The 23221-nt window shown below is 32.2% G+C and overlaps 1 protein-coding gene across 2 annotated transcripts in view; it reads left to right on the forward strand.

Moving 5' to 3' along the window:
- LOC130444303 (nephrin) overlaps positions 1 to 23221 on the forward strand; it is a 539064-nt gene that overhangs the window by 337983 nt on the left and 177860 nt on the right. For both annotated transcript variants that reach the window (XM_056779378.1, XM_056779379.1), the window contains one exon: positions 5740 to 5872. In XM_056779378.1, coding sequence (XP_056635356.1) covers positions 5740 to 5872 — 133 coding nt within the window. The remainder of the gene's footprint in view (positions 1 to 5739; positions 5873 to 23221) is intronic.

Consider the following 23221-nt stretch of genomic DNA (forward strand, 5'->3'; position numbering starts at 1 on the left):
CCTCATCAAAATTTATAAGCAAACGATGTTTTTTTTTATTAATATTAATACGAATTTTTTGGTATATCAACTTAATATTTTATCCGATAATAATCCTTAACTATAATATCATCACACCGTGAAGTCTCTCCAAATTGAAATTGGAGGCATTACGATCCTGTGCGTTTTATTTCTTGATGTATTTTGGATAAATGAAAGTTCCCAATGGGAGACTAACACCAATGACGGATACTGACGATAGCCAACACACGCTGCGACACATTAAACACTACTGACTTCTGGGAGTGATCTAGATGTTCCCCTGGTGAGAGGGAACGTTCAATATTTCGAACATCATAGGGATGTTTACAGCCACAACTTGCTGAAATATGATGGTATTTTAGTTATGTGTTGTGTTCCGAATTTATGCTCATTATAATTGTATTTTGTAACGCTTCTGGAATACATTATTTTTGTTAATAAATTTTTTTCCATTTGGTAGACTGAAGAATGTCGTGATCTATCCATCATATTTAATCTTGAATATAAGAAAACGGATCCACGAGGTCTTCTACATATCCAAAACACTTATTTGACTATTAATCTTAATATATTTTATTCAGCTTCATTTCGTTGACTATTTGAAGCAGATTACTTTTGATGACACAAATTCGAGTTCAAACTTTTATTTATTCTAACTTTTCCTCCTTATATTTCTTTTAATAGCAGTTGGGATGGTGTGATCCAGCTCTCATACTGTTTTCTAAGGTCTGTTCAGAGGTGTTCCAATTTTGTTCATCTGTTTTCTGATATTTTTGTAACATGATCTATTCAACCATGTGCACGTTCTCTAAACCATCTCTTCACATATTGAAGTCCTAATTCTTTCAATTCTATATTTGAATTTCACTCGTTTTCAGCTTTTTCATATCAGTCGTCCTCATTATTATTTTTGTTAATAATGTTTAGTATCTTGTTTCCGTTGCATATGTAAGAATAAGTTTCACTCTCACTTTTATAGATTTCAGTATTGATTTATATATTTTTATATTTTTCCATATTATATAATCTTGAGTATCTGCTGACCCTTAATGCTTTCATCGCCTTAGCTCGTACCTTCTGTAATAAATCCCTTTTGCTTGATATTGCCCATTTCATTGTTTGCTGTATTATATTATTGTCAGTAGCTAGTTTACATAAAATCTATTGAGTCGTTTTGGATGAGATACTCATGTTATATTCATCTGCCGTTATTTTCATTCTATTTAGTAGTCGCTGTGGGTCATCTTCATTTTCTGCTACAGTAGTCCATCACCCGCATAACATAATACATCTTTCAATTCCTATCTCATTCTATAGCCTCCGCTGACCATATTGGTACTTTCTGTGATTCCGTTAATGTTAATATTCTTCTTCTTCTCATGTCGTCTTCTATTTGAAGGTTGACAACCACTTTTTTAAATGCGTCTCTGTCTCTCGCGACAGGAAACAATTCTCCGACGTTGAGATTTGTCCATTCTCTTATGTTACGGAGCTAGGATTTCTTGCCTCTCTTTCCCTCCACTCTACCTGCATTATGTTCTGTAGCAGTAGGTATTTGTCGTTGCGTGAGATGTTTTTCTTATCTCAATAATTTTCAACAGCTTTCTTTAGCGACCAATGCGTCTTAGTACTTCGGCGTTGTTGATTCTGTCAGTCCAGGGTATTTTCAGGATGCGTCTGTAGAGCCACATCTCAAATACCTCAAGTTTTTTTATCATTTGAGCTTTCTTCAAGGTCCAAGTTTCCACTCCGTACATATTGATATTGAATAGTGTAATATGTATGTTCGGTTCTAGTTTTATTCCTTGTTACATTTCCGGTGCTCAGTTTTTTAGTAATATTTCGATATTTATGATCTACATTGTTCTTTTTTAGAATCCTTAATACGTCCCTCAATTTTGCAGGTTTATAGATAAATTTGAGGAAACATAGAAACATGGAAAACTTTAGTTTGTTGAAATTCATTAATTTTCTTACTAATTGACGTATTATGAATAATGCGTCAATCGACAATCTTTTCTTTTTTTCCCGAAATTGGGAACTTTCTAGTCTCATCGCTATGATTTTCTTTCTAACACTGAGCTTAAGAAAGATGTTTAGGAATCCACGCCTTGTCGTTTTTTATCAGAAAAAAAAAATAAATAGATTAAACTTGTATTATTCCGTACATTCGTTTCAAATACTTCTTAGGTTTAAGACCTGCTTCTTCTTCAGTTTCAGCCTCCTGGATCCAGATTGCCACACCATCTCTTTCTCGATTGACCATTACTTCTCCTGCCGGTTGGCGATTTATCCCTTGCAATAGTATTTCGCTTGTCATTCTGCTAATGTGACTATTCCATTTTTGTTTTCGTTTTAGTACCCAGTCAATTACATTTTCTACCTTGCACGTATGTTATGTTTTCACTTCTTTCTCTTTCTCTGTGTTTTCCCTGCAATTTTCCTGAGTACTTTCATTTCCGTTGTATCTAGTAGTCTTTTTGTCTTAGTTGTATCGGGTCTTGTCTCTGCTGTATATTATATTATAAGTCTAATTGTTGTTTTATATATGTGGAATATTTTGGAATGTGGTTATATAGACGCATGCTCAAGATACCGTGGACAGATTTGCAAACAAACGATGCAGTCCTTAACAGAGCAAATGCGGTTCGTGAGTTGGTGGATAACATTAAATGCAGGAAAATTGATTATTTGGGACACATAATGCATGGTAGCCGGTTTAGTATCCTCCAGTTGATTATGATGGTTAAAGTTGAAGGTCGACTGGGATAAGAGAAGCAGGACAATTATTTAGACTAACTCAAGATAAAGAGAGTTTTGCCATTATGATCGCCAACGTCAAGGACACTTGATACGGCACTCTAAGAAAAAGAAGGTTGCCTAATTATTGATAACTATTGATAACTGAAACATATGATATGGAAAGATTATTATTTTCATCATAACAGAATTTTTTGCAAACAGTTACATTTTTTGATAAAGCTGTTTCAAAAATTTGTTCAAATATTAATTAGAAAGTGACAATGAAATTATTAATTATTTCAGTGGACCTTTGGATCGGTAACTAACTGAATCAACTGGGTTATTAGGTTTATAACGTTCCTGAAGTATCTGGTTTCTCCATATTTTTCAATTAGATAATGGATTCTACCTTTAAATGGATTATAAAGAAAATAGGGGGATTTGATGAATGAGTTCAAAAGAAACAATAACGTTAAGTTCTTTTGCTTTTGGAAAGTTGTGGATGAAACTTTTTTTTCCTATAGCAGAATGGACTGGATGATAAATAATTCTCTGTGTGCAAGTACGAGTACAACACAAGTTGTAAAGAAGTGATCTCACATCCGATGTATTTATTATATCAGATATTTTATCAAAAACATCAGATAACAATAAGTATTACACCACGGAAGAAATAGTGGGTTTAAAAGAAATATTAATAGATACAGTTTTGTCCGCATTTTTGCACAATACTTTTATAATTATTACAAAATTATAGATTTTGATTATTTATTTCCAAAGAAAATCTGAACTAAAGAAAAACTTTGAATTGATCACTTGATCCAAGAGAATTTTTGAAATGAAACAAAATAACTTTATTCATTGAAACTCATAACAAACTTCAATCGATTCTTTTATTCACCTGTTACAGTTTGGTTTATATTTATCTATGTAAATGAATCTTTTGTTCTACCAAACTTTAGATTACATTTAAAGTTTTCACATGATGATAATTTCATAAACGGAATCTTTGGACTCAATTTCCAAAATTATAAATTTCCCTCACACCCTCAAGGTCCAATAACAATTAATTAATCTAATAATACTGTCCCATAGTCCTCGTCACGTTCATTAGTAACCTAACGATTTCCTTTTGGAGAAACGGCGACTTGAATAAATTAGTAACTCAATAAATGATTTTTGCTGGTAGTTGATATCGAATTAATAGATACATTAACCAATTAAAGTTATCATATTGAGAATCACCTGTCCACAAGATTCGATGCTTTATGATTAATAACAAAGTCGTTTATCTGGGTTCTCAGATGATTGCTTAAGAACAAGCTTATCTAGTACCAATTATTAAACGTGTGGAAAGTCCTGTGACAGTATTACTTCAGAAAACATTAAATGAAAGAGATTTTTCTATATGAGTAGCGCCTAGAAATAAAACCAATTGTATTACAGACAATGATTTTAAACAAGTGTTCTAAGGATCTAAGAATGCATTGCATTATGGAAAAAATTAAAACAAGATGGGTGCCTCGTATACTCAGCTTAGCGCAAAAGCAACTTCGAGTAGAATGTGAGCGAGAATCAAGAGAATACAATCCAATCCAATATAACGGGTGTTAAACTATGATCCGATATCAAAACGAGATTCCATGGAGTGGCATCTGGAGTGTCAAAAAAGCAAAGGTCACGAAAAGCACCAAAACAGTGGTGACTTCAATATTTTGGGAATGCCAACGTATCCTTTAGATTTATTACCCTCGGGAACGTGATATATTACTCTAATTGGCTAAGGTAATAGTGCCAAAAAATTATCAACAAAAGATGAGGCAAAATCAGCGGAGGTGTACGCTTGCTTGTCATATTGATGCAGTTCACACTGCTTCGCTTTCTAAGGCTACTGTACACGAATGGCGCCCACCATATAGCTCTGATTTGGCTTTGTCCAACTATTTTTTATTAAAAGCTGAAGGCTGATTTAAAGGGTGAACGATTTAACAGCGACGATGTAATTAAACAGACGGTGTACGAACATTTTGGCTCTGAAGGTGCATTATTTTTTTTATGTTATATGCTTTTGTCAGACGTTCTGAAAAATGTATGAAAACATTGAATGATAATTACAGTTTTTTTCTTCCTTTGCTAGACTGACAACTCTTAGACCACACTAGGTATGTCAAAAAACGTGCTTTTATAGTTAAACGAACGGAAAACTGAATATTTGTATCTTTGGACACTACTCGGATTCTGTTAAGTTAAGTTAAGTAGTTGAACAGATCAATAATCAGAAAGAAAGTAAAACTATTTTTTTTTTGTGATGCTTCGAACATCCACTTGAAGAGGTGAATATTCACCCAATATTAGTAAAAAGTAGATGATAGTGACTAAAACCAGATTCCTATCGTGAAATTCTTTATGGTGTGTCTGATACACCATATTTTAGAAGAACCTTTCTTTAGGACCCTTGAAGGGGTTGGCTGTTTCTCAATGAACAGCAATGAAGAAATTTCAAATGTAAGACCCGCTAAAGATGGAAAATTATACTCAACTTGAGATATATAATGAAAATTATTGACATTGATTTTCTTGTTAATCACTTTATTCTTATATAAAAAAATATGGCTCATTTTTCAATGTAATTAACAGAAAAAGTATTGTTTCTAGTTTTTGAACTATAATTCATCACTTTTTGAAGCTATTTACTGTTTTCTCAAACTATATTTTTATATTATCATCCTTCATTCGAAACGGTTAAAAGATTGTGTGAAATGCAAGTAAAATTTAAATTAATTACTAGTTCCATATTTCGAAAAAAAATGTTGTATTCCACAATCAAAGTATCGTTATTACCTTGAATGCGGTCTAATTTCATCCCTCCTCTGAATGTAATCATCTAAGTTAGCCTTTATTATGGATTCCTAGCTGGAAATGAAACTTTTCCAACTAAAGGAATTTTAACAATAGTAACACGAATAATTGTTGCAGTCCCCATGGAGGAGGTTCACGGTGTGCTCGGCAAGAAGCAAAGTCTGCCCTGTGATATTAGGACAAGGGATAGAGATGACGCAGTTGCCATGGTTTTGTGGTTCAAGGAAACTGTCGGAGAGCCGCTTTATAGGTGAGTGATTATTGCTATTTCTATTGTTTGGAATCTTTAGAATTATCTATGCGTGAAAACAATCTTTGTATTACCTAACTTAACTGGAAACTCACTGAATCGTTCCATTTTATATTAATAGTCTGCTTGGAAAGCGTAAAGCTATTAATAAATTAGAATTATACCACATCCAAGTTACAGAATTAATTTAAAATATTTTTGAAGAAGTCAGGCAAATGTCCTAACTTAATTTTATTAGTTCACTCATTGAAACATATTTGACAATAAATATTTGAGGAATGCAATACGAAAGACTTATTATTAGCTAAATTTTTTCTTCTTTATCGTACTAGATTTTAATCCATGTACGTCGTGGTCGATATCAATATCTAATCTTATTGGATATCTACTTGAAGTATGTCAGAAGCTTTTGCTACTCTAGTCTTTCTAATACATCTCAGATTCAAATCTCTCAAGTTTTTATTTATTTCCTCCATTCTCGAATTCACTTTGGCACGTTTTTAAATCAATCATCGAAGAATTTTCTCCATTCCGATTGATGTACCTCCAAAACATGTGATTTGAACCCATTAATCGCTTCTTCGGACGTAGAAAAACGTCACAGAATCTGCAGAAATAAGAAGAAATATTGGATTGCAAGCAAGGACTGTACGCCGGATGACCCATCAGATTGATGTGTTGACAGCATTTCTTTGCATCAATCGACACGATCTTTTTTGAGCGATTGTCAAATAATGCGGTATCCAACGCGAACGAATCTTTTTAACAACATGTTCATGGTATGTTAGAGAAACTTATGCCCAAGTACGCCAAAAGCTCCAAAAGGAGATGTTCGCTATTAATTTCCATTTTTTGAACAAGATCAATGCATCAAGTATCCGTATACAATTTAAATAGCACTCGAGAGATAACACGTTCACCATTAAAAATGTCAAACTTTATTATGGTAATATCAGATTTGCAATATTCACATCAGCGTTGCCACATCTCAAAACTTAAGTAAAGACCGTCGCACATAGATCGTTTTTCAGGATTTAGGCGGCCAAAATTATTTTATGTGATATTTATATTACAAAATAGTTCTGCGTTTGGAATAACTTATCGAAATTATTTGTTGGTGCACGGTGGTTAGGCGCACCTAAATGTGATTTTTTATTAAAAAATATTTTATTCGAGATCGTAGTTGAATTCAAAGTGTTTTTTAATATTATATTGAAAATACATATGACATACTTACGGCTTTCCCCAAGGGGGGACAGCTGTCTACGTTTTAGTAATACTTTCAGGTATGTATTATTAAATAAAACCAAGTTTATTTTGTTCTAATAAGTAAGTGAATATATTATATTATTAAGAGGATCTTTACATTCGTTATACAATATTAAAGTTACATAAGCTAAATAGATAATCACTAAAAATAATCAATCATACATTGGAGACTTATTCATCTACTTTTAAATTTTCGCCGCTTTCATCAATTTCCATTGGTCGGTTTGGCTCAGCAGGAATTAATAGCTGCATTGTCCCAGGCAAAAATAATTTTAAAGCGGTTTTTTTGGTCTTTCTCATGGAACTAATAAATGGGTCGGATGTTAACGATAAATATCTAAGTTGCATTCTTCCCTCGAAAACTTGCGAGCAAAGTTTAGGCGATAAGACCTAAAATGTTTATTGCGGGCCTCAGCAGCTTCTTCCGAAAGTTGCCCTATCGACAACAACGAATTTTCTATTATTGAAGCTCCATGAATTAAGACCTTATGCATCGTTGGAGTCATAGGATGCCAGCCATATAACTCAACATATAGTTTCGCAGTTTCCATGGCGTATTTATCATATTTTGCTACGTCAATCTTATGGCCTTATCCTCACCATAAACAATTCGTAGAGGCACAAATGAGCTTATAAAAATGTTAGTATCAGATTCATCTTCGTTTGAGAGTCTTTGTTTAAACTGGGCTTGTTGAGAGCCGTCACAACCCCATTTGCAGATTAACAGTAACGAGTTCCTTTCAACGGCATCAAGTGGTAGTAAGACTTCTTCTAAGAAGAGGGATAATCTGGTTACAGTGTGATCCAACAAAGATTGTAGGTTTCCTTCTGCGCAGGTAGACGTCACTCGTAATGACTCTTTGGGTGGGTAGCAATCTTCTTTGGCCTTCAATAATAATTCATAATGTGGATAGAATCTTTTGTTCGTTGCTCGAATAATTTCGTACTGTCTTCTGGTCAAATCGGCTTCAACAAACATTGTCAGTGCTTGCAGAGGAGTAAGGGGCTCTATTTCTTTAGACTTTGAATGTCTGTTTTTACAATCACTGGCAGACGGAGAAGAATTTGTAATGTCTTTTAAAACAATAGACGCGTTTCTTTTTCCTTCTATTTGTAAAATTACTTGTGCCGCGTGAACAATTACTTCTTCGTCGTAAGATGCGCGGACTTCTTCAGTTTTTCTTCTCTTTGTTCTTTTGCTAGATTCGGTGAAAGATTTGGTAAGTCGTCCTGGCCTTTGATGCGTGTCTACTGGGATCTCAAATGTTCCTTCCAACCAAGAATTATTGGCCTCCAAAAAGTTTTCAAGTATTCTATGCGCCCAAAACCACCTCTTTATCAAATCAGATTTAAAATACGAAAACTTCTTACCACATTTTCATGTTCTTCTGTGTCCCCGCAACACACGAGTAAATAATTTTCTAAATATTTAATTTTTTCATTTATCGATAATGTTGCTCGTTCATTTTATCGAAGAAGTATTTACGAGTCAACATTTTCACTCCCGAGCAGCCAGGTAAACCTATAACAAAAAAATAATATTAACACAAAATCATAAAATCCGATTTTTTCTTATTTTTGTCAAAAAAATTTCAAACTCGTTTATTTTTAAAACTAGCAGCTGATTTTAAGCAGTTTTCTTTATAAGACTTTATACTATATAATGAAATCAAAAATGTAACTCGGAAAGGTGCGGAAGTAAAGTTTTTTTTCGATTGAAATTGAAAAAAAAGAAAAAACATTTCTAAAAAATGGTAGATATTATTGACGGCTCATTAAGTCATTTATTGACAATATATTTAATACAATTTCATATTAATTTAATAAAGGTTCATCTGTATTATTGTATCCTTCACTTAAATAAGGAAATATGACACGACACATGAAATATTCACCGAAGAAAATGATATACGAAAAGGGCGTCAAGAACTTTCACGTGCAGTGAGTGCGACAATCAAGTTTCGACTAGTAATGCAGCGCAGTCTAGGCATGTGGGTGGGGTTGGCTATTGTTCGTCAGGTAGTCTACTATTCCAGGAAAAAAATTGTTTGTCATTAGTGGATTATTGGAATTTCGACTTATGACCGCCTAAATCTTGAAAAACGATCTATGTGGCGTCGCATCGAGCAGAAACAGTATTTTAACAGCTCCAAACAAACCTACATTATATACTGAAAAAAAATTTGGAGTTGCATATATGAAATTAGATAAAATGAAATCAATTTCCCTTGATTAGTTAAAAGTTAGTTAGTTAGTTAATAAAACCCACATCTCTCAAATCAGTTAAAAACGGAAACCATTACAAAGTAAAAAATAAATTACCAGTATAATAAAATTTATATTGAGAGATTATTGTGGAGAAGACATGTATGTAGAAAAATATTTTCTTTAATTACATAGAAAAGAACTTTCAAACCGAAACGTGGATAAACTTTAATTCATATATATATTTTTTTTTTCTAACGAAACTTAGTAAAAAGAAATCCTAGATTACCGACTTGCCGGAGCTTCGCTGTTAATCAAATCAACGAATAAGCTCTTCGGCCTTTAGCTTCCACTCTATAACGTTTAAAGCTCTGAGGCGTTAACCACTCGGAGCTACGTGAGAATTGCACCACCTGAAGTTTCCACAAGATAAATGAGAAGGCTACCGCAAGAGTTGTCTGTTTTGACAAGGGCCAACTAAATCCTAATGTTGTGTTTTACTGATTAACCGTGTGGAAGAATGTAGATGTTGCTATTTTCGAGAGAAATCGCCTATAAATAAGCAAAGCAATCGATCTCAACTGTGTGTAGTTCATTTAGTTTTATCACTACTTGCTTCGAACTTTACGGGGGCTAATCGAAAATTCTCCATTTTTTCTAAAGCATGTTTTTCAGTACACACAACAAAAAATTTATTATAAATCTTCTTGACGTGAACATGTGTCAATAATCTTCAGAATGTACCATTTTCCAAAATCTAAAACAATGAGAAAATTGAAAATATTGAGAATATTATATTGTTTACAAGTAAAAACGTTACATGAACGAAATAGCGATAAATAACATAGGTAAATAAAAAGTGAAATATAACTTACAATCATACCTTACACTAACTTAGAATTGTTAGTATGTTTTAAATCATTTCTTATGAATTATCTTATTTTCATTGTTCCACAAAAGAATCGATGAATTTGCATCAGTGTAGATGAATCTATTGAGGAATATAGCGACTGTAGATCATGTGCAAATTCTTGAATCTGGATTTCTCTCGAGCTTTTATAGATCGAATAATCCAGCAATATGTATTCAGTATTATCAGGCTCTAGGAAATTACATATTGAATAATTATTCGTCATTTTAGTTTAGTCCGAAATATACATTCAGGTTCTCCAATTAATGGTCGTGAGTAGAGTTGAGTCTCTTAATATGTAGCAGGAATTTACTGAATAAATAATTGTTTTTATTGAATTATTTAAGATGTGAAGCTTGTTGAATGCTTAATAGAATTCTATTTGGGATAATTTTAATTTGTAACACTTGTATCTGAGTTATTTTAGAAAGCTCCAAATACCGCTTTTACAAGTGGATATCTTCTTCTTCAATAGATCTTATCACCTTCATCTCGATTTATATCAGCTTTTTCTCTGATATAGATTTCTAACGAATTCAATAGATCTGCATCCGTCGTTTATTGTGATCTCATGTCGACCAGTGGATTTGATTTCCTCCGTTTCTGTCCTATCCATCTGGCCAATCATTTATTTGATGATATTTTTTGGGGTGTACATCCCAATATTTTTACCTCCTGCATCTGCTTGCTTTTACACGTGTTTAGTATATTACTAATTTGTATACAAATAGATGTTAGTTTTTCTAAACTATTAATATGGAATGTGCAATTCCTCTTTAACTTTACACTAGGAATACTGGCTGATTATGTTGTTTCCATCGCTAGGACTTTTTTGGTACTGTCATGTAAGATATGAGATAGGATGAAAGTTTAATTGATGACATGACTGTACTTAAAAATTGTGATGAGGAAGCTGTAAATAAAGTATTTGACAATTTTATGGAAGCCCTCTGTGAAACCGTCCTTTACCAGAGTGATAAACAAAAAAGGTCACTTTGGTATCTTTGAATCTTGTTTAAACGAAGAGATTGGAAGGCATTTTTAGCAGAGTGGTATTAATGAAATTGCGACAAGAAGCATGTTGGGCCGACTAAAAGATCTGTTAATATGCGGTTTAAAGAGCACATAACTCATTTGAAATATACACGTAAAATCAGGTATTGCGCAACGTTTATTATGTATTTTGTCAGCTGCAATTGTTTTTGTTTTCGCTTGAAAAAGTTCAACTATGGAAAAATTCAGTATAAATAGTTAGGTCCAGTTAATAGGCTTTTGTTTACCTTCAGTTTCCGGAGATGATAACTTGGTTATCAAGACCCGTTTTAGACAGTGTACTTGTGAGTGTTAGTGTAAATAGTGTGTTCAGTATGAATATTGTCGATGCTAGAAATTCAAACTGATATGTTTTTGGTCCAATTATATCTTAAGTTGGATATGATAAAGCAATTTGTAGAAGTGTTGAACAAGGACAGAGATTATTTTAATAACATTTGCAGAAACTTTCCAAAGCTTAGTATGGAAAAATAGGTGGAATATGGTGGAAGACTCAAATTTTATCAAAGTTACGACTGTTCCGAAGAGTGAAGCATGGAAAAATTTGATGTTGGTTGTCGAAAATTTAGTAGGTAACCATAAAGCAGCAAATTATGAAGAAATGTGCAAAATATGCTGACGAACTTTAGGAGCAAATATGAGTATTAGCTATCTACGTGATAATCTGGATAAATTCAGGAAATTATAGGGAGGAACAGGGTAAGATGTTCCACCAACATCTAATAGTAGCAGATTATTGTTGGTATTTATAAGAGATTTTTTCCTGAAAAATTATGAAAAAAAGCTCATAAAATGCGTTTCATATAAATATAAAATGAATTTTCGACATTTTCCTCTTTATTTACTTCGATGTATCATAATTTCTCAAAACATAACTGACATTATAAACATATCTGTTACTTTGTTTCTCGTTTATTGATTTTTGTAATGTAAATAACAATTTAAAAAAAATCATAGCATATCTTACAAAATCATTTATGATTTGTGTGTACTACTAAAACCAAAATCATTTTCCTATCTAGGACAACAAAACCACTGTAGACCAGTGAGTTGCGTTGATAGTTCCATAATATATCCCTCATTACAAGAGTAGTTTTCAATTGAAAATTTTGAAACTGTGTTTTATTTTCAAGCTTTCTACTCCACTACTCAGTATTCTAAACGATTTGTCATTCAAGCGACGACTTGGTGATTCTGACTCGTTTAAAAAACGAGCTTCTTTATCCTCATACTTTTGTCATCGCATCATTCCGTCTGTTAATTTATTTCCTAAAGAACGAACACAAATTTATATTGACAGTCCAGTTCTGCTCAATTTTCAATTTGTTTCCTACGTGTTTCAAATGTTAACTAACGTCTTTGCTGTATTGAATTGAATTGAAATAATAAAATCGATCATTGAAATTGGTTAGTTGGAATATCCTTCGAATATATCAACATTTTCAACTAATGCATAATATTTTTAATCAACTCAACTAGTGAGTTGTTTTAAATATTTTTTTTCTACGACAAATTATGACCATTATAAGTGACGCATACTAAGTAGCCACAAAGAAATTTCGACTATTCTTCTGCCTCCCCTCTTTCTCTGCGTTAATATATCTCTAAAAACGGAGATTCTTAGGTAGTCAACTACTTTATAAGAACTCCTTAAAGAGATGAGTTATATAGTGATAGTCTCCAGGTACCCCGCCTGTTGAAAACCACTGGGTGTTAATGAAAAAGTACAATTTGTTAATTAATTTTCCAAGATCAAGGGTATACTGAATTCACATTAATTCCTAGCATTTTTGACAGAGTTTGGGACTCTCACGAGATACTCAAAGAAGTTCTTTGCTTTTTTGTCTCAGGGGGTGATTAATAGTTGAGGTTTTTTACTGATTTGTGGAAAAAAAATGACATCTTAACCTTGTCCTAAATCATTTTCGATTGAAGAAATGCAATTATATCCAGATTAGTAAATAGAGAGACCAACTCATCTCTATAAAGTAATTTGAGGTTAGTCATTCAACAATTTCAATGATTTTTTGGTTTTGTTATTTTTAACGTCAATTTTTCCAGCAGCTGGATGAATATTTTTGAAATTTGATTGTTATTGTAGTATAACAAATCGTCTTTGAATCTATGTCTGTTGAACAAAATTTAACAATAAACTGGTCGATGTCTGTGTGGCCGAATCTATAAAGACAATTTTCTGATGAAGTAGTTTAGCCCATCTTATTCTATGGTTTTAACTCAACGTTCAACAAGTTAAAACCATTCTTCATTTCCACACAAAAATTTCGCTATGAATCTTAATAAATGGTAATATGGCGGTAAACATTTTTACCTTCACTCTCTGAAGACGCTAACTTGGTTATCGAAACGCGCATCAGACAGTAGGTGTAGTGTAAACACTATATTCAATATTACCTATGTCATTACTCAAATATTCTCTCGAATTCTTAAGTTGATGTTAAGATCATTCACTTTCTCTAAATTGATTCATTCTCGTAGTGTTATTGATTTTGAGTAAGTTTGGAATATACAGGAAGTGAAGTATGCCTTCCATTTAATGACCAAATTTAAAAAAAAAACATGATAATCTTTCTTAGGGATATGAAACAAAAAGCGTAATATAAGTTCCCAAGTCATTTTAAAAGAAATATTTCTCCTATCTCTGGAAAGCTTTATATAACAAAGTAGAAGCCAAATCGGGACGGAGAAAATGAATTTATCTTTCACGGGTGTTTGGCTGTAAGGGCCACATTAGTTTTTCTATTGCAGTTTCTAGGCTCGGCACCGGTTTATGAATGGTCCATATAATACTCAGAACAGGAGAAGTAGCGTTCAAGTAATGAGCAGCAACTTCATTACTTTCGATAGTTAATTTTTATGACATACTCAAGGAAAAACCTTAAGTATAGAGTTAAAGTGAAAAGTAACAGCGGTATAATCAACGAAGAAATACGTTCATCCACAAGGGTGATGCTTGTGCAAGGAAATTTTGTCACCATATTTGTAAAGGGTACAATTTCATTTTTTAAAACTCTCCACGAAAACTTTAGAACTCTTTCGAAAATTTTTAACAAAATTTTAATTCAAAAATTCAAAGAATAGGAGTTTGTATAAATAAGTAGGTATTTCAGCTGTTTCAACACATAAGGACCGTTAAACATTGAAACTAGCTCTACGCCGACAGATTCCTTGAATCTAATGTGTTCCTAGAGTTTCTTTAGCTCTAGCAGTGCTTTCTTTCTGGTCTTTGGAAAATGTGTGAATTTCTTAGACAAAATCATCTATCGTACAAGCTAGAGGCTTAGTCGTAATAGGCTTAAATTGTTGAGAATTTATCAGTAGGCTAAACTGCGATAAGCAGTGGCGTGACTTGGTGAGATTTACTTAATCCATAAATTTCTTTAAGTAAATAGAAATATGGCGTTCTCTATACCATGGGTGAATGAAAACAATGAAATAGCCGAGTGTAGTGAGAATAGAAACAGGTATGAATTTAATAATAAGATTTGGATATACAAATACAGAAAATCATTTTAAATATATTCGAATTTTTGAAAAAGAATAATATTCAGCAATCTGATAATGCAATCATGATCATTGCTTAATTAACTAGAGTAAATGAATTTTCCATTTATCGAGTAGGGGTTGCTGTGGATCATTCACAGAACTGAAAAACATGTGATGAAAAACTGAAATCAATTGACAAAGCTACTCAAGATTTTATACTAGGACAATTTTTAGTTTATATAAGGAGAACAGGGCTGCGACATTAGAAGTAATACAGCAAAAGGTAGCAAATTATCCAGAATATAATTTTACCAGTTTAGAAACATTACGTCAAGTTACGTTTTATAATTTAATTTTCAGTTTTAGCGAGGTATAATGGTACTTTCTCGTAAAAGATATACATACTCGTATTTATAAAAATTATAAATTTATAAAATGAGGTATCTACACCTATGGTAGATGGAATAAAATTGTCGGTAAAAGCTTTTATAATATGCAATTGATTATTTCAAATATTTATATGAGTTTTTAAATGCTTAATTTTATAGTGGTCGTATATATTATTATTTATTAAACCTTATAATTTCTTGGAAGATACAATATTTATTTTATAATTTATATATTATAATACGGAATTTATAATACAGACCTGTGCTTTTAAATAGAGATTTCAAATAATATTTGTCTTATATTCTTGTATTTCATCTTTGACATGCATCAAAACAAATTTTCGATTTTCGAAGCGTAAAATTGTCTCGGAACATTATATTTTTAACGAGCCTAATGAAACTTCACTCCATTTTCTCGTTTTCATCATCACTTGTATAAAAAAATTTCGCGACGAAACTTAATATCGTGTTTTCTCTTCAAATCTGTGGAAAATATTTCATCAATCCGGTAATTCCAGGAATTTCACATTTTTCTCAAATTTACGTTCTAGAAAATCGAAAATTATAACAATGTGAGTAACGCCGTGTTTAAAATTACATTTTATATAAAACAAGATTCGAGATTAATTTGAAACAAATGAAAAATAATCGGATCCTCGCGTGTTCAGATCCAATATAAAAAAGTTTTATTAGGTTTCGTGAATGTGAAGATTTTTATGACATTCTCACTTGGATTAAGCTTGAAACCAACTTGACACAACACAATAAGTCGTGTGACTAGCTAAGTAAAACACACTTTTTACTATAAATCGATTTTATTCATCAATTTAATATCCTTCAAGAGCAATACAATCACTCCAACGCTTCTCTAACTTTTCGGTGCCGTGCGTAGAAGTATTTGTCTTTTGCTTCAAAATAAACTTCAGTTTTAGCAATTTCTCCTTAATTTGAGCTGAATTTTTTACCGGCGAGTATTCTTTTGAGTTCAGCGAATAGCTAGTAGTCACTGAGGACCAGATCTGGATTATATGGTGTATGAGGAAGCAATTCGTTCAATTTAACCATCTACTTGTGAATCGGTGTATTGTCTTGGTGAAACAGTGTTTTTTTTCTTTGGAATATGAGGCCATTTCTCCTTTATTTTTGCATTCAAACGATCCATTTATTTTTGATGGAAACTTCCTTATATAAGAGTTGTTTTGTCAAAAAATGGAACGTTAGTTTCAACAACCATAAATGGATATTAAGTTATCATTATAAAAATATGACTATTGTAAATATTATGCCATATATTGTTATCATGTTTTCGATATTTAACTCAGCAAGTTTATGTAGTTGAATTGAAATTGAATCAATTTTGAATAAGTACAATTTCTAATTCAAATATTAATAGCAAAGCAACCATCGGAGATGAATTCAAAATTAGCTATTTGCATTCTAAATTGAAATTATTCGTTACTAATTCCACTATTTCAAGAACATCTGATAAAATATTGATAATAGCCTCAATGCGGACAGCAATTACATTTGCATTAAGTCAATATCAATCAATTATTTTTGACCAAATTGAGTAGACCTATAAATATTCACCATATTAGGTTTCGTAGTGTTGACGTCCTTAAAGGGAAGTGTACAATTTGATCCTTTCCACTGGGAATCGGCAATAAACAAGAAACTTTCTGGTGTGCTTAACAAAATTTAATCTCATAATTATCAAATCTTATCATATAAAACTATACGTACATTAATATGAGTGATGACATACACCATATAGTTCAATCCAAAATTAAAGTAATTCATTAGAGAAGAGCGAAACTTTTCTAATAAATGCGATCTAAGCAATTGAAACCCGGTTATTTAATTGAGGTGAGAGATTACGAAACGTATTCCTTTTCATTCATGATTGGTTGTTTCTGCATGCTTCGAATTATATCTTCAGAGTTCTCGAATTTATAATTGATATTATTAATAATTATGAGTAACGAGACTTGCTAAATAAATAAATAAAACCAATTATATTTGGATATGACTTCATTGTTTTTCGGAATAATATTTATTGAGATCAACTTAAGATACACTTTTGCATGCGTTTGAACCAACTGCCGAAGCATTTTTTCCATTCCGATTGAGGTACGTCCAAAAAATGTGATTTTATTGAAGTTACATGTTTTGGAGGTACCTCAATCTGAATTGAACAAATACTTAGACAATTGGTTAAAACGCATGCTAAAGTGTACTGATCTTAATGGAGAATATTTTGAAAAACAATAAATCTAAATCCATTTGTAAATATTTGTTTTTATTTGTCTCCGTAATAGCGGTGCTAGTGATTTTATTCGACAAATTTGGTATTTTTCTTTCTATATTCAAAACCTTAAAACCGTACGTAACATATAGATTATATTCTTTAACTATTTCATCTGGTAAAAACTACGGATGTACGATTTTGCGAAATTCATTAGTATCACACTTTCCAAATTTTTGATTCTTTATGTTACAAGGTAATTAGTGATGAGTATAGATGCTTATATAATAAGGACAGAGGTAATGTTACATATGCTCATAGTCATATGCATTCTAATTAACTCTCCATAGAACCTAGAGTACAATAGCAGAGCGTCACGTATCAACACCTCATTGATTTTCCTAGTTGAATTTGCTGGGATGCAGTCGATATAATAAACTGTTTGTTTCTAATTCGTGAATGAGATTTCCATTCTAAAAATTTGAGTTTGAATCTTGTTACCAATAGTGATAACGACTTTTATAAGTAATAAATTTATATTGTGATATTTTTCTCCTTCCTTAATTTATTTAAACTGTTTTTCAATATATAGTAAATTTATACACGCTGTCTTTCACTTATTTGATTTATTCAAACACTAGACTCAACTAAATAATATAATAGTTAACACGAATTAATATCAGAAAGGACTTTCCTAGAATTCTAGAAGTGAATAAACAAAAATCAATAAATAAAAAGACGTTTCTAGAAATTACTTCAAAAAAATAATATAAACAACTCACCGCTGTGATAAACACATGTCAAAGAAGGCAATTCAAAAATGGCTGCGGCTTTCGGTGTATTCTCCAGATTTTAGAATTCCATTATAACCACAAAGGACCGGCTCCGCGATCCATGTCATGGATGAGTTGCATTCACATTTTATGAGGCAATGATTGATTGACTTCTTTATTACGGTTTGACGTAAGGAAATTTTCTTTACAAATGCTTAATTGAGATCATGCATATAATTTATTTAAACTTCCACTTTTAGTTCTACGTTTGTAAAGCCAATCATCAGATTTTTCAAGAACTACAGGAATTGAACGGGAATCAGTTTTTCATCTTCATCCATTTGCATTCTGACTTTAGTTCCTTTTTCGGTTACAGTGTTTTTCACTGTCTTCCGCAATTTAACGATGTACTATTCGTTACTTTGCCAACTAAGTAAAGCTTTTTTAATTTGAATTTGGCATTTAAAGAATGGTATCGGAAAATCTTCCGATTACCGAGTTTATTTGCATATTAATGCATTCTAAGGTAACATACTCGTATATAAAATATATATATTCTTCCATGAAACTTATTTAAAGTGCGTACTAAATAGAAACAGTCCTCAACTATCCAAAAATGTAATTTCTCTATAAATGGGAATGTTGTTTTGTTGTCATTGAAATAAAATATAATTTGACAACTGAGCTTAAGTTCAAAATTGAGAGAGAATTTCATATAAGATTATTATTTATGTCATGAAATCAAGTGTTAAACATCTCATATCGATATAGAGATCGTGTAATCTACATAATTGAGTTCACCATTCCAACCTTCATTCCCCAATAATCGTATTTTCCAAACTGCAGATAGATTCGACTTTTACGTATTCAGAAATTTTGAATAACTGCGTTATTGGAGCAAAAATGAAACTAAAACTGTCAAGTTTGGAGAAGCTTGGCCCAAAAGAAATATTAAAATAACAATCCTACTTCGTTTCAGAGTTCACATTTCACAATAATATTGATAAATAAAGTTATCAAATATTTTTCATATTTCTCTCATTTGGTTTCCTCCGATTTCACTGAAAATCCTTAGAACGATCAAATATGTGACTCTTGCTTTGTGTAAACAGCTTAATCCACTTCAATACGATCAATATTTTCGTCTTGAATGTGATTATATGTATGTATGTATGTATTTGGGGTCTCGTATACGATGCGACTCAAAGGATCTATTGTACCCACTCCTTTCACAAATCTGAAATGTGGGATGGGTTTGTATGCCAGAGATCTTCATCTTCTATTTCATACGCTCCCAGGTATAGTGCTCTGGAGTTCCTTACTGTTTCACACTTCGAGAGAAAGGTTTCGTCCTCTGTGCAACAACACCTGCATTATCGGCTAGGCCTATCATCTTCAGGTGTTTGTTGACACAATAGCGCCACTATATAACTCCTGTTAGTATTCGTAGATTGTTCTTACTTAGGTTGATACATTCTGCAGACATACTCTGGTTATAGTTTCCCAGAAGAGTCTTAGCCCTTGTAGGTTGTCCAAATAATTAGTTTCGCTCCTATCTACCTTCTTTGCCGGTTAAATGTGATATATTACATCATCTTCATCTTCAAGAATTAGTATGGCTCAAAATAAACAATTCGTATTATAGTAATTTTATCTAAGAACATATTAAAAGTAAGCCTTTTTTGTTAAATTCAAATGTAAATAGTTTCCAACGAATGTAGAAATGTAATGTGATGTAAAATAATTTCTATTAGTAACAAAAACTGGAAATTCTAGTTGTCATTTTGAGTAATTTATTAATTTGAGCGTTGATAATTCATATAGGCTGCCTCCATTTCAGTGAAGATTTTTAATGGATGTCCCGACATATCTTTCAGTCGCGGAAATGGATTGCTATCCTCTATGAATCTTGAATGTTAATATTTTCTGTCCTGCATTACAGCAGTGACCCGTATATAAATAACAAATTTGAAATTTCAAAAAATTATTATCTCCTTAGCTCTAAAAGCGAATTAGTTAATGGCATCTACCTATTCAGTATATTTTTCGTAGAGTAAATTTGAGAGAAACGTTATTTGACAAATGTTTTTATGTCTGCATCAGCTAAATGTTTTTGGTGCTTTTGTTTTGGTGTCATCTAAATCTACTTATGAAGTGGAGTTGAAAATCTTTGTTTTCATGGCACAAATGAATCAGAGATATTGAAAAATTCACTAGTTTAAAATAATATTCCATAAGAAACTTTGAGCGTACCCTGTAATTTATAGCACCAACTCTGTCCGCCAGAGTGCGGTGGTAGTACGATGTCAGTATTTTATATAGTTACCAATAGATATTTGAAGATTTCCCATCGAATTTGGATGGGAAAAATTTAGAAGGCGTTTTTATAGACATTGTTAGAATATTGCCGATCAAATTGCTTAGACTTTTAGTGATGAAGCATCATCTCAAGTTATCGTGTTGTGCTGTTTTCTTAATTGGATCGTGGCCACAATTCGCCACATAATGAATTTCGTGACGGTCGTCTATATTCGGGTTTATCATGAAATACTGTGAGATTGAAACACATTCAATATTGCATGAACATTTTGCTGCCAAAAAGATTTCTTCGAGTTTGACAATCGCTCCAAAAAAGGCTGATGTCGATTTGTGCAAAGAAATGTTACACAATCCAATTGCGGTGCTACTATAAACAAAAATCGAGCGTATGGATCTTTCAAGACGAGTCCAATCCAACAAAAGTTATTCGTGCACGAAGAACTTCGAAGCAAATGATCGTTTTTTCGTAATAACTGGAAATGTCGCCATTGTTCTATTCCAGCAACGTAGAAAGGCCAATTCTGAATGGCCCACCAGCATGTTTGCCAGAAGTATTTGAAAAAATATGGCGAACCAATCAGAAACGAATCATTCTCTCCCATGACAATACAAACTCTTTCATCACCTTGATTTTTTCGAATACTGCTGGAACACAAATGCTGGTATACCATTTAGAATTGACCGTTCTACGCTGCCCTAATAGAACGATAGTGACATGTTCAGTTATTTCGAAAAAAACAAGCGACCATTTGCTTCGAAGTGCTTCATGTGCGATCAACTTTTGTTAGATATGCGTAGATCCATGATTCATCACCTGTCACGATCTTATAGACATCTTCTGAAGCAACATGATTCAATTTATTTGCTCCAAGCTTTTTTTTAGCGATAGTCAAATTATGCGGTATCCAACTCGAACAAATTTTTTGCTAGCCTAATGCCTAAGTATGCCTCAATCGCACGGAATATCATATGACGATCTTGCAATATCAGTTCACTTACAGTATCGATTTTTCTGACACAACAGCCGAGTACAGACAATATTCACGAAATTCATCTTGTAGCGAATTGTGACCACGATTGAATTCGGTGCTTCATCACCAAAAGTAGAATCTAGTTGATCGGCACACTGCTGTTTATTTAATCGACTTTGACAGTCAAAGAAAATTCTCACATGAAAATATTCGCGATTCAATTGCTTTTTTTAACCAAGATGAATACTTCAAGTATCTGTAAACAATTCAAATAGCACTCGTATGACAACACGTCCTGACTATGTTTACCATTAAAAATTTTCTGGTAGCAATGAATATTTGACATATTCACATCATTGTTGCCATATCTCAAAACTTATGTAGCAATCCTCGTTTAAATTGATACAAGATGTTCCGATGACTAATAAAGAAATTAGAAATCATAATTGATAGAGAGATAACGTAGTTTGGAAGTAGCGTAGTAGAATGAATAAACGGGACCAAAAACATAACAAACACAGTTCTAATATTGTAATTATGCCAAATAAAGTTGGGCGAATATATATTCATGGATATATATTCTATTTGGAATTGTGGCCGCAAAAAATTGAGCAACGCATATTATAATACTATTTAATTAATGCATCTAAATGTTCTTGATTGTAGATCTAAAGACTTAAGGAAAAGTCGAAACGTCAGAATTTATCTTTCTTCTAAAAACTAATTTTAAAACAGAAGAGACTTAAAATCAAGAACATTTGGATGCATTAATATATGAAAAGGTCTAAGAAATAAGAAATTGAAGAAATTTATTCTAATTAATTATAGCTAAATAAATGTTTTTGAGGCTACGACTATTGTTCTCCATTTCTTTCACTCCTACATCTGTTTGCTCCAATCACGTTCTCCTAGACTTTGCATATATTGTATTATTTGATATTCCCGTTGTTTACTATGTGTTTACTATAACCTCCTTTTTTAATATATTCCTTTTTCATACTCCATAAGTCCACTATATCATATATTTCCAACTTTTTGTCCATGAATTTTCCTAATTTCTCCTCTTACATATCCTTAGTTGTTCTTTGTCCATATTTGTTCATTGACAGGATTCAAGCAACTCAAGTCTGTTATGTGACAGTTTTGCAGTACTGCAAAGTACATTTACTTCTTATTCGGCTCAACTAATTTTTATGCATGGCTCTACTTAAAAACAAAGCTGCTAGAATCGAAATTATGTTGATATCTTATTAACGATTTTCCGAACTTGACAATAGAAGGAATTTGTTCACTTCATTGAAATAATAATTAACTAATCATATCATTACTGAATACTTTAAAATGAGGTATTAGGAGACCCAAGATCTAAAGTTCATTATAATAAACCCATACTTAAAAAATCTGCATTTAGGTCAATCGACTCACTTCTGATGTGAGGTGTAAATTACTTGTAAATAATGAATCTGTTCCATAATTAAATTGCACTCTGTGGATTCAGCGGAAAGATACGCCAGCTACAATAACTGCACATAAATTTTCGAAATAACTGGGTTAGGAAGCCGTTTATTTAATGGATTTCTTTCTTGGGGACATATGAAAACATTTCTATTTAAGGCCAGTGTCCCATGGAGGATGTAGAATCTATTTGTTTGCAGCAAAATTTCATTTCAAAATCAGTGAGAGTTTTTGGATAACATCCTATTTTTTAGTA

The sequence above is a fragment of the Diorhabda sublineata genome, chromosome 5, assembly GCF_026230105.1.
Source record: "Diorhabda sublineata isolate icDioSubl1.1 chromosome 5, icDioSubl1.1, whole genome shotgun sequence".
In the NCBI taxonomy this organism is placed as follows: Eukaryota; Metazoa; Arthropoda; class Insecta; order Coleoptera; family Chrysomelidae; genus Diorhabda; species Diorhabda sublineata.